The sequence below is a fragment of the Saccopteryx leptura genome, chromosome 3, assembly GCF_036850995.1.
Source record: "Saccopteryx leptura isolate mSacLep1 chromosome 3, mSacLep1_pri_phased_curated, whole genome shotgun sequence".
NCBI lineage: Eukaryota > Metazoa > Chordata > Mammalia > Chiroptera > Emballonuridae > Saccopteryx > Saccopteryx leptura.
In genome coordinates this window covers 204511556-204525055 of record NC_089505.1, presented here as the reverse complement: position 1 = coordinate 204525055, position 13500 = coordinate 204511556, and the positions used below count along the sequence as shown (strand labels likewise).

Here is a 13500-nt window from a genome sequence, read left to right as displayed (position 1 = left end):
TGGAACCAACATATTACATTCATCATTTACAAAGAAAATGTCTACTTGATTTCCTAACAAGGCAGCAAGGAACTTAATGGTCATGTGAAATACAGATTCTTAGTGTTTTTATTTGTTGCAAAAGATGAACAGACTTCTCATCAAAGTGTCACAAGAAATTAGGTAATATAACAACAAAAAAGCATTCTCAGGTCTTGAAATCTATGTAATACCAAGGTGCGAGAAAGCTGTAGATTTATCTCATTTACAAGTTTAATGTTCTAAAAGTTTTTTTCCTCTGGGGAAAACCAATGGGATCAATTTTATAGAATTTATACAACTTCAACTAGTCTAAATTCAGTGTGCTTAGTCTTAAAACCACCCTTGAGACACAGAATTAATCTTGTTTATATAGTACCATAGTAGCTAGTTTAGTATTTAGAAACACTCCCCTGTCCTTGACATTAATGTGCCTTCCTAGTCATCTTGTAAATAGTCTGAAACAACATACTGTTTATTGTAAATTATGTATTTTAGTAAATAAATATATGAACATTAATCAAAGTCTCTTTAAGAATAAAATATCTTAGCCCTTTGTGTAATAATCAGAACACAAAAGGTTAAAGAATGTACATTATTTTCAAATATACAAACTACATGTGGAAGTAAAAATAAAATAAAATGTCCTTTAATTCAAAGTTCTGTCCATGCTGCTATCAGTAGCAAATGAGCTAGGAGACGGGTCCTCCACGCTGAGGGTCGCTCCTGCCCATTTCTACAACAAAGCAACAAAAGCCAACATTAATCAATTGGCATTTTTCGAACTTTAATTAAATAAACATTGTTACTCATTTAGATTGTAATTCAAGCAGCTATAGAAAATTTAAAATAAAACTTATGTGTAAAAATGGCGACCCATTTCAAACAGTCAAGAATTAAGTATATAAATACATTCCTCACATGTAGCCATGAGAGGTTTTCCAGTATTAGCCTAATCAACACGAAACATGATCAGGGTGGTGTTATAAAAATTTGATGCAGTCTGAGCTGGAGTTAGAACTGTTATAAAAACTAAAACAAGTAGTTCGGTGACAATGATGGGGTCACCGCCCATAAAACCAGTAGCTAGCCTTTATTGAGCAGTATATTTGGACCCAACGAGGTAGGCACTATACATTATTATCCCCATTTTACAGATAAGGTACTGAAGCACAGAGGAGAAAGTATCTTGGAAGAGAATCTGGTATTCAAATTCTGACAGTCCAGTATTACTAGGAAAAGAAGTACCAAATAATTTCAGCACAAAAAGTTTCTTACAGTAAGAGAATACTTCCTTAAATACAGGAGATCCAAATACTTTGAATTCACCTACATTAAAGCTAAGTGCAGGGTCAACTACAACAGAAGGAGCATTAACCAGAGAAATACATTCTCTAATGAGTGGTCCACCACTGTTATTCTGTAACCTAGCTTCTTTTTCCACACCTTTGTTTCTATATTATCTGTTTTAAGAGGTTACTTGAAGAAACACTGAATAACATACTATGGTAACAAGAATAAAAAAAAATGAGTGACGTCATAGAAATGGCGCCATGAGGACACAGACCGAAAAATCTCCCCAAAATTTCAACAAGATCATCAACCAGAGACAGAAAAATCTATCCTTGGAGCATCCGAGAGTTCCACACCCTGAAGGCGAAGGTAGGGTCAAGCGAAAAATTGGCTAAATATATGATCAACCCTGAGGGAAATAAGTCGGACAAAGAAACTCTCTGCCTTCCTCACTAACCTGAGCAAAGGCTGCTTTCACTTGGAACTGAGAGTCGAGAGGAGCTAGGGGTGTGGACGTAGCTAGGTTGAGGTGTGGGCATTCGTTGAAGCTGAGTAACAAGTGTGCCTGTGGTGAATCAGCCCACACAAGCAAACGCCCGTTTGCCATGCCCGGAGCATCCCAGCCGCTGGACCCGCGCTGCGAGCTACCGCCCACGCCCCACCGGCAGCGCGTGCCGGGCCCCACTCAGCGAATAGCCCAACAGCCTGCGCACCCGAGAGCAACCACCCACATGCGAGTAATCACCCTCATCAGGAGCAGCGGCTGCCAGCGGCGCATGGGGGGGGTGCGCCAAAGTGAACTTCCCTGCACCCGAGCCTCTCTGGGCGAGCAGAGCACCTCACCCAGCCATTCAAGCTAACAATCAAGTGTTGGGGGAGGGGCACACATGCAGCTTGCAGTTCATTCTGGAGAAATTCCGCGGATCCAATTACTGAAATTAGCTTAACCCACAGGCTGCTCACCTCCCAACTGACCTACGCGGCCTCGAATTGACAAGATCTCAGTCCAGCTATCCAAGATAAGAGGCGTGATATTTTTTAGTGCCTCTTGTTAAAGGGGTTGGGACAACTTCTGATTGGCAGAGCTTTCATACTCAGGGATATATGCTAAAAAGAAGGACTTAGCAGTGTTAAGACCTCCTGTACTGCAGGCAGTGACTAGTGCATCTTCTTCACAGCCAAAATAGGCTACAAAGTGAGAAAAGCCTGGGGACAGTGGTCCCTCAGAGTGCTAGGTATGTTGAACAGGCCTGGAAGCTCAGAGAAAGTCACCTTGAGAGCAACTGGCTCCCAGCCCTGCCTGATTACCCTGGCTGCTCAGCCAGAGCCTTACCCAGAGCCCTGCATTAACTGGGGAAAGAGTAGGGATTTGCCAGCTCTCTAAGCCTCTTACTCCCCAGGCAGAGGCAGCGGCAGCCTCATAGCTGGATCATCAGGCTGCTAAACCAGGAAGGAGAGACTAGGAGAGAGGCTCCGGGAAAACGGACTCTCTCATTGTTGGAGCCTGCAAACGCTAACAAGCCTTGACTACCAACGAGACTGAAGCCAAAATACATGACATTGCCGTAGAGCAGGGGTCCCCAAACTTTTTACATAGGGGGCCAGTTCTCTGTCCCTCAGACCGTTGGAGGGCCGGAGTATAAAAAAAACTATGAACAAATCCCTATGCACAGTGCACATATCTTATTTTTAAGTAAAAAAACAAAACGGGAACAAATACAATATATAAAATAAAGAACAAGTAAATTTAAATCAACAAACTGACCAGTATTTCAATGGGAACTATGCTCCTCTCACTGACCACCAATGAAACAGGTGCCCCTTCCAGAAGTGCGGTGGGGGCCGGATAAATGGCCTCAGGGGGGCGCATGTGGCCCGCGGGCCGTAGTTTGGGGATCCCTGCCGTAGAGTCTCATCAACTGCAAATCCCTACCTAAGCGTGCCACAAGGGCAGAGCTTGGGGTACAGAGTCACCGACCAGGAAGAGGGAGAGGAAAGAAAAGGGAAGAAGTTAACTTCTCAAACTGAAGAAAAATCTACAGACTTTATAATTTGTTCCACTATTTTTTTTGTTTGTTTCTTTCTTTCATCTTCTTGCCTTTATTAGTATTATTTCTATTTCCTCCACCTTTGTCCTTTTATTCTCTGCCCGTCTTACTCTTTCCTTTTCTTGAACTACACTACCCATAAATGTTTATTTTTTTTCTTCTTTCTTACTCTCCATGAGGGTTACACTCCAAAACCCTTAACTCTCCCTCTCTCTCCATTTTTGTTTTTTTTCTCTTTTTTCTTTCTTTCCTTTTCCCCTTTTTCTTGACCCTTCCTTTCTATTAGTTTCTTCTTTTCTCCTTTTATTATTTATTTATATATATATATATATATTTTTTTTTTACAAAGACAAAGAGTGAGTCAGAGAGAGGGATAGACAGATAGGAACGGTGAGAGATGAGAAGCATCAATCATTAGCTTTTCATTGCGCGTTAAAACACCTTAGTTGTTCATTGATTGCTTTCTCATATGTGCCTTGACTGCGGGCCTTCAGCAGACTGAGTAACCCCTTGCTGGAGCCAGCAACCTCGGGGTCTCGAACCTGGGTCCTCTACATCCCAGTTCGACGCTCTATCTACTGCGCCGCCTGGTCAGGGTACTTTTCTCCTTTTAATTTTCCTCTCATTCAATCCTCAATCACGAACAAATTATTTAATTTGGGACTCAAGTTTTATGAGGTTTTTTTTGTGGCACTTTGGGTGCTTTTTACTTAGCTTTTTAACTCGTTAGCATTCCTCCCAACCCAGGATCTTCATTCTATTCAGTCTTTGCTCCACTTAATACAATAGTTTGTTTTGTTTTTTTCCCCTTTTTCTGGATTCCCTCTTATCCCTCTCATTATATCTCTTAGTCAACCATCACTTACAAGCAAATCATTTTATACTAGATCCCAATTTTTTCCTTTTTTGCATTTTGTGGGTCCCTACTTCCTTATTTGCCCCTTGAACAGTTCCCCCCAACTCAGGCCCTCCGTTATGGGCAGTTTTTGTTCCATTTAGCATAATATAATTCACAGTTTATCATGATATTTTCCTAAGGAGAAGAGAAGAGGAGGGAAAGAGAAGAAAGAAAAGGGGAGGGAAATAATAAATTATTGGGGTTTTTTTCCAAATTTTTTTTTATTTTTAATTATTTTTAATTTTTTTCTACTTTTTATTCTTTATTAATTCTCATTAGTGCTATCAACAAGACCACACCCAGATGCCATTAAGAAAAAGGAAATCAAATATCATGGATACAAAAGAAAAAGAAGTAACACAGATAGATGTGGAAAAATCTATGGAGGAAAAATTTAATATATTGGAAACCTTGGAGCTAAATGACAGAGAACTTAAAATAGAAATCCTAAAAATACTCAAGAGATATACAAGAAAACACAGAAAGGCAATTTAGGAAGCTCAGAAAACAACGAACACAAAGAATATATTACCAAAAAAATTGAAACTATAAAAACAAATCAATCAGAGCTGAACAACAATTCATGAACTGAAAAACGAGGTAACAAGCTTAGCTAATAGAACAGGCCAGATAGAAGGTAGGATTAGTGACACAGAAGACAAGCAATTTGAGGCACAAGAAAGAGAAGAAGAGAGACTCAAAAATTAAAAAAAATGAGAAAGCCCTACAGGAATTGTCTGACTCCATCAAAAAGAATAACAGGAATAATAGGTATATCAGAGGGAGAAGAGAGAGAAAATGGAATGGAGAACATTCAAACAAATAATAGATGAGAACTTCCCAAGCCTGTGGAAAGAATTAAAGCCTCAAATTCAAGAAGCAAACAGAACACCGAGTTTTCTTAACCACAACAAACCTACACCAAGGCACATCATAATGAAACTGGCACAAACCAACGACAAAGAAAAAATTCTCAAGGCAGCCAGGGAAAAGATGAATACAACATATAAAGGAAGGCCCATTAGATTATCATCAGATTTCTCAACAGAAACTCTACAAGCTAGAAGATAGTGGAACCCAATATTTAAAGTCCTGAAAGAGAGGAACTTTCGGCCAAGAATACTATACCCATCAAAGTTATTCATCAAGTACGAAGGAGAAATAAAAACATTCACAAATACAGAAAAGATGAGGGAATTTATCATCAGAAAACCCCCACTCCAGGAAATACTAAAGGGGGTTTTCCAACCAGATCCAAAGAACAAAACAAAACAAAACCACAAGTAAAAGCTCCACCAAGAACACAATAAAACCAAACTTAAATTGTGAAAACAAAATAAAAAAAAATGGGGTAGAGGGCAGAGATTAACAGTAGCAAAAGACGAAGTGCAGAAACACTTGCAAGATAGGGTATTACAATGAATATGGTAGGTACCCTTTTCATTACTTAATGGTAACCACCCTTGAAAACACCACCACAAAAGCACATGACTTAAAAAAGGTAGTAACAGAGGAAAGAAGTATGGAATACAAACAAACAAAAACAAATGATAGAAAAACAAAAGAGAAGAATCAAAATATAAAACTAACAGAAAGCAATGTATAATATGGCAATAGGGAATCCACAAGTGTCAATAATTACACTACACATAAATGGATTAAACTTACCAATAAAAAGACAAAGAGTAGCAGAATGGATTAAATAAGAAAATCCAACTGTATGCTGCCTACAAGAAACTCATCTAAGCAACAAGGATAAAAACAAATTTAAAGTGAAAGGCTGGAAAACAATACTCCAAGCAAATAACATCCAAAAAAAAGCAGGCGTAGCAATACTCATATCTAATAATGCTGACTACAAGACAGCAAAAGTACTCAGAGACAAAAATGGTCATTTCATAATGATTAAGGGGATGCTGAATCAAGAACACATTACAATCCTTAATATATATGCACCAAACCAAGCAGCACCAAAATATATAAGACAGCTACTTATTGACCTAAAAACAAGAACTGACAAAAATACAATCATATTTGGAGACCTCAATACACCGCTGACGGCTCTAGATCGGTCATCCAAACAGAAAATCAATAAAGATATAGTGGCCTTAAACGAAACACTAGAGCACCTGGATATTATAGACATCTATAGGACACTTCATCCCAAAAGAGACAGAGTATACATTTTTCTCTAGTGTACAAGGAACATTCTCAAGAACTGACCATATGTTGGGCCATAAAAATAACATCAGGAAATTCAGAAAAATTGAAATTGTACCAAGCATATTTTCTGACCATAAAGCCTTGAAACTAGAATTCAAATGCAAAAAAACGGAAAAAAAAACCCACAAAAATGTGGAAACTAAACAACATACTTTTAAAAAATGAATGGGTCAAAGAAGAAATAAGCGCAGAGATAAAAAAATATATAGAGACAAATGAAAATGACAATACGACATATCAGAATCGCTGGGATGCAGCAAAAACAGTGATGAGAGGGAAGTTCATATTACTTCAGGCCTATATGAACAAACAAAAGAGAGCCCAAGTGTACCACTTAACTTCACACCTTAAGGAACTGGAAAAAGAAGAACAAAAACAACCCAAAACCAGCCGAAGAAAGGAGATAATAAAAATCAGAGCAGAAATAAATGAAATAGAAAACAGAAATACTATAACAAGGAGCTGGTTCTGTGAAAAGATAAACAAAATTGACAACCCCCTGGCAAGACTTACCAAGGAAAAAAGAGAAAGAACTCATATAAACAAAATCCAAAATGAAAGAGGAGAAATCACCATGGACATCGTAGATATACAAAGAATTATTGTAGAATACTATGAAAAACTTTATGCTACTAAATTCAATAACCTAGAAGAAATGGATTAATCTAGAACAATACAACCTTCCTAGACTGAGTCAAGAAGAAGCAGAAAGCCTAAACAGAATAATTAGTAGAGAAGAAATAGAAAAAAACCATTAAAAACCTCCCCAAAAATAAAAGTCCAGGCCCAGACGGCTATATTAGTGAATTCTATCAAACATTCAAAGAAGACTTGGTTCCTATTCTACTCAAAGTCTTCCAAAAAATTGAAGAAGAAGCAATACTTCCAAACACATTTTATGAGGCCAACATAACCCTCATACCGAAACCTGGCAAGGACGGCACAAAAAAAGAAAACTACAGACCAATATCTCTAATGAATACAGATGCTAAAATGCTAAACAAAATACTGGCAAATCGAATACAACAACATATTAAGAAAATAATACATCATGATCAAGTGGGATTCATCCCAGAATCTCGATGGTTCAACATACGTAAAACAGTTAACGTAATACACCATATCAACAAAACAAAGAACAAAAACCACATGATCTTATCAATAGAAAAGGCATTCGATAAAATACAACACAACTTTATGTTTAAGACACTCAACAAAATGGGTGCAGAAGGAAAATATCTCAACATGATAAAGGCCATATATAATAAACCATCAGCCAACATCATATTAAATGGCATAAAACTGAGAACTTTCCACCTTAAATCAGGAACAAGACAGGGTTGTCCACTCTCTCCACTCTTATTTAACGTGGTGCTAAAAGTTCTGGCCAGAGCAATCAGACAAGACAAAGAAATAAAAGGCGTCCATATCGGAAAAGAAGAAGTACAGGTATCACTTTTTGCAGATGATATGATCCTATACATCGAAAACCCCAAAGACACCCACAAAAAGATTACGAGAAACAATAAACCAATACAGTAAGGTCGCAGGATACAAAAATTAACATACAAAAGTCCATAGCCTTTCTACATGCCAACAATGAAATATCAGAAAAAGAACTCAAAAAAATAATCCCCTTCACGATTGCACCAAAAATATAAAATACCTAGGAATAAACATAACAAAGAATGTAAAGGACCTATATAACGAAAACTACAAAGCATTGTTAAGGGAAATCGAAAAAGATACAATGAGATAGAAAAATATTCCTTGTTCTTGGATAGGAAGAATAAATATAATCAAAATGGCCATATTACCCAAAGCAATATATAAATTTAATGCAATTCCCATGAATATTCCTATGACATTCTTTAAAGAAATGGAACAAAAAATCATCAGATTTATATGGAAGTATAAAAAACCCTGATTAGCCAAAGCAATCCTATGAAAAAAGAATGAAGCTGGGGACATTACAATACCTGACCTCAAACTATTAATATATTATAGGGCCACGACAATCAAAACAGCATGGTATTGCCAGAAAAATAGACACTCAGACCAATAGAACAGAATAGAAAGTCCAGAAATAAAACCACATATATATGGTCAAATAATTATTGATAAAGGGGCCAACAACACACAATGGAGAAAAGATAGCCTTTTCAACAATGGTGCTGGGAAAAGTGGAAAGCCACATGCAAAAGAATGAAACTCAACTACAGCTTGTCCCCTTGTACGAAAATTATTAATAATTCAAAATGGATCAAAGACCTAAATATAACACCTGAAATAATAAAGTACATAGAAGAAGACACAGGTACTAAACTCATGGATCTGGGTTTTAAAGAGCATTTTATGAATTTGACTCCAAAGGCAAGGGAAGTGAAGGCAAAGATAAATGAATGGGACTACATCAGACTAAAAAGTTTTTGCTCAGCAAGAGAAACTGACAACAATATAAACAGCCAGCCAACCTAATGGGAAATTATATTTTCAAACAACAGCTCAGATAAGGGCCTAATATCCAAAATTTACGAAGAACTTATAAAACTCAACAACAAACAAACGATCCAATAAAAAAATGGGAAGAGGACATGAACAGACACTTCTCCCAGGAAGAAATACAGATGGCCAACAGATATATCAAGAGATGCTCATCTTCATTAGTTATTAGAGAAATGCAAATCAAAACTACAATGCGATACACCTCACACCTGTTAGATTAGCTATTATTAACAAGACAGGTAATAAAATAGCAAATGCTGGAGAGGTTGTGGAGAAAAAGGAACCCTCATTCACTGTTGGTGGGACTGTAATGTAGTGCAACCATTATGGAAGAAAGTATGGTGGTTCCTCAAAAAACTGAAAATAGAACTACCTTATGACCCAGCAATCCCTGTACCGGGTATATACCCCCAAAATTCAGAAACATTGATACGTAAAGACACATGCAGCCCCATGTTCATTGCAGCATTGTTCACAGTGGCCAAGACATGGAAACAACCGAAAAGCCCTTCAAGAGAAGACTGGATAAAGAAGATGTGGCACATATACAATATGGAATACTACTCAGCCATAAGAAATGATGACTTCGGATCATTTACAACAAAATGGTGGGATCTTGATAACATTATACGGAGTGAAATTAGTAAATCAGAAAAAACCAAGAACTACATGATTCCATACATTGGTGGGACATATAAATGAGACTAAGAGACATGGACAAGAGTGTGGTGGTTACCGGGAGTGGGGGGAAAAAGGGGCGCGGGAGGGAAGGAGGAGAGGGGGAGGGGGAGGAGCACAAAGAAAACTAGATAAAAGGTTACAGAGGACAATGTGACTTTGGGTGATGGGTATGCAACATAATTGAGTGACAAGATAATCTGGACATGTTTTCTTTGAATATATGTACCCTGATTTATTGATGTCACCCCATCAACATTAATAAAAATTTATAAAAAAAATAAAACACGTTTGCTTTTGAAGACTGTTTAGCCACAAGAAGAACTTTCTCTCTCTTTAAGTAGCTCAAGGCTGGCCAAGTACTGGAGAAGCAAACTTCCATTCCTTTCTAGAGATGGCTGGCAGCGGCATGAATTGCACTGGTATTCACTTTGGCTCAGTACACTGGAATTCCTAAAAATAAGAGGTCTGTATAAGGTGCTGCCTTTGTAAGATGGTTTAGTCCCAGCAAGAAGTCAGAGAGCTGGTCAGAAGAATGTCTGAACAGCTCAATTTCCCAACTTTCTAATACTCTGAAACAGTCTTCCTTTTCTTCCACAATGCAGTCTTTCTTCCTTTGGTACCCATTTAAAACTTAAGTTCTAATAATCTTGTCTTTGCCTCACAGATCCTAAACATGTAAAAAAAAATGAGAAATCTGATTTAGTTTTGAATATTACAGATTTGGAAAAATATACTTCCTTTGCCAGGATTGCAAATTTTAAAGTCAGAAGCATCAATAATTTGTAAGAGCATTCAATTACAATGAAAATTCTGATGGGACCTTCTTTTACTTAGCAAAATGATTTTATGATCGCCGACCAGGCAGTGGCACAGTGGAGAGAACGTCGGACTGGGATGCGGAGGACCCAAGTTCAAGATCCTGAGGTCACCAGCTTGAGCGCAGGCTCATCTGGTTTGAGCAAGGCTCACCAGCTTGAGCCCAAGGTCGCTGGCTCAAGCAAGAGGTCACTCGGTCTGCTGTAGCCCCCAGTCAAGGCACATGTGAGAAATCAATCAATGAACAACTAAGGAGCCGCAACGAAGAATTGATGTTTCTCACCTCTCTCCCTTCCTGTCTGTCTGTCCCTCTCTCTGACTCTGTCTCTGCCACAAAAAAAAAAATAAAAAAAAAATAAAAAAATAAAAAGATTTTATGATTTAATCTTTAAAAATGCAGGACAGGTCAGAAGTTTTTTTTCATTGCATCACAACTTATTTAAAAATCACCTGTTAAGACTAGAACACTGGCATTCAAACACTTCCTATTTATCTTCTCAAGTTCAAGTCTCAACAGATATTTAAAGCCTTTTACAATCTGCAAAGGTTTTAATCAAGTAAATACTTCCCTTTCAAAGTTTCATAAGAATATAAATGATAAAATTAAAGGCCTTATTTGATAATAAAAATACACCATCTACTGCCCTGGCCGGTTGGCTCAGCGGTAGAGCGTCGGCCTAGCGTGCGGAGGACCCAGGTTCGATTCCTGGCCAGGGCACACAGGAGAAGCGCCCATTTGCTTCTCCACCCCTCCGCCGCGCTTTCCTCTCTGTCTCTCTCTTCCCCTCCCGCAGCCAAGGCTCCATTGGAGCAAAGATGGCCCGGGTGCTGGGGATGGCTCTGTGGCCTCTGCCTCAGGCGCTAGACTGGCTCTGGTCACAACATGGCGACACCCAGGATGGGCAGAGCATCGCCCCCTGGTGGGCAGAGCCTCGCCCCTGGTGGGCGTGCCGGGTGGATCCCGGTCGGGCGCATGCGGGAGTCTGTCTCTCCCTGTTTCCAGCTTCAGAAAAATGAAAGAAAAAAAAAAAAAAAATACACCATCTACTTAAAATACTGATAATCAATCCTGGCCCAGGCCAGGAAATTTTAAAGTTTTACCTCTGCTTTTATAATATGATATATGCTTTAAGATGGAAAATGAGAAAAAATATGTGTGTGGGTATGTATATATCATTGTCAATTTTATATACTGAGTACTTACCATTTACATTTTTATTACAAAAGTGACTTTCCAAATAAACTGCAATAGTACAAAAAGTCGTTTTACTTTAAATAAAAGGATGAGGTGCATCCTCTTCCCCTGCAGGCATGCACTGTTGTGGACCGTTAATGGCAAAAAGCCATTATAGATTCGAGGCTTAGCAGGGGGCTAAATTCTACCCCCTCCATCTTCATATTTGGCTTTGATGCTGAGTGTTTGCACCCACTCCACTTCCTTCCTTGGGTTGCAGGAAGCAATATACATGCCCTTCCTCTGACTCTTTGTTGGTTTCAGATGTTTGTAAATTTCACTAATGTATCCTGTTTTTGCCTTGGGAGAATTCCTGTCTTAGCCTTTGATGTGCAACCTTGTATCAGGGTCCTTGATTTGCATAGGTCTATATAATAAAGCGAACTGGGGCTGTGAGGCACTCAGATGCTGCCAGGCAGTTTGAGGAGTCCTCCCGGTCCCATCGGTTTTGTTCTGACAAGTGTGTTTCCTTAATTCCGCACCGATATTTGGAGCCACGCTGAACCGGGGCAAGTGGCGCCTGAACAGAAGACTTGAGTATGAGTACGAGGAAACTAAAACTGAAGGAAGGTGACGGAACTCCCCAAAGTGAAGTGCGCACAGTGAGTAAAGAAAGTTTTTGGGGAAAGTGTAGTTGGGAGTAAAAGATTATGGGACAGATAGGGTCAAAAGTAAGGGACCTTTATGTAGGAATGTTTCTGTATGAAGACAAATCATTGTCTGAAGAGTATCAGGGTGAGCTGGAAACAGAGGGATACGAGGATAACTTGGAGTCTGAAGATGACGGGGGGGGGGGGGATGAAAAATCCATGGCTATGGCTGCTTTAGCCACGGGGCCTCCGCTGCCCTCAGCTCCTTCCTACATTCAACCCTCTGCTCCTCCGTTCCCTTATCAGGCTGATTACCAGGCTCGAAATGTAGGGGAAACAATAAATGATGGCTTTACCCATTTTCCTGTTGTAGAAAGACAGGATGATACAGGGAGACTAGTGCGAAAACATGAACCTGTACCTTTTAAAACTCTGAAAGAGCTTAAACTTGTTTGTGTTCAGTATGGGCCTACTGCCCCTTTTTCACTTGGTTTATTAGATACTATTAGGGCAAAGGCTCTTCCCCCAAATGACTGGAAGGTGATTGCTTGTGCTTGTCTCTCCGGTGGTAATTATTTGCTGTGGAAGTTGGACTTTCACGAAGGGGCTGTTGAGGTAGGAGAAAAATCTCAGCATAGTCAACCTGAGCCACCAGTTACAGCAAATATAGAATTTGAGAATGGATAGGAGACTCAGGTATTAGGAAAATTTCAGCTTTTTCTGTCATGGGCTGATTTTCTTTAATGTTTTGACTGAGGTCTTCTGAACTATCATTTTGTTTCTTTCTTGTTCTTTGCCTGGAGGTTGAGGCAGGGGACCTGTGTTGGATCTGACTATAGGAAATATCCCAGCAGCTGCCGAGAGCAAATTTTCTCGGGGAGATTTTGTTTAGTCACATCCTTCAGTCCCTCTGTCAGAAAATGCCCTAATACCAGGCAGGCATCTTTCTAATCTGGATGTGCTCTGAAATCCTGGGTTTCTCTCTGGTTTGTCTGGTTCGTCTAATTCTTGTTTCTGTTTAGTCTTTGTTTAATGTTGTCAAAATGTGTCTGTTTTTAAGGCCTGAATTAAGGTTTTTTTGCATGCAAAAGTGGGAAATGCTGGCTCTAATATTTAGAAAAAATAAAATGTTTTTAGAACTTGTAAGGAGCGCTCACTTAAATTTAAATAGAATAGAATGTAGATCCTTAAGAC

The 13500-nt window shown here is 38.9% G+C and overlaps 1 protein-coding gene across 5 annotated transcripts in view; it reads right to left on the bottom strand.

Moving 5' to 3' along the window:
* The window catches only part of RNF149 (ring finger protein 149), a 90737-nt gene that overhangs the window by 9503 nt on the left and 67734 nt on the right, over positions 1–13500 (bottom strand). For 2 of the 5 annotated variants that reach the window (XM_066377205.1, XM_066377207.1), the window contains exon 7: positions 81–754. The exons of 1 other annotated variant lie outside the window; for it this stretch is intronic. In XM_066377205.1, the coding sequence (XP_066233302.1) occupies positions 711–754 (44 nt within the window). In that variant the 3' untranslated portion in view covers positions 81–710. Of the gene's footprint in view, positions 1–80; positions 755–9897; positions 10117–10148; positions 10334–13500 lie in introns of those variants that run through there. 2 more of the 5 variants (XM_066377208.1, XM_066377206.1) reach the window with 2 other exon arrangements.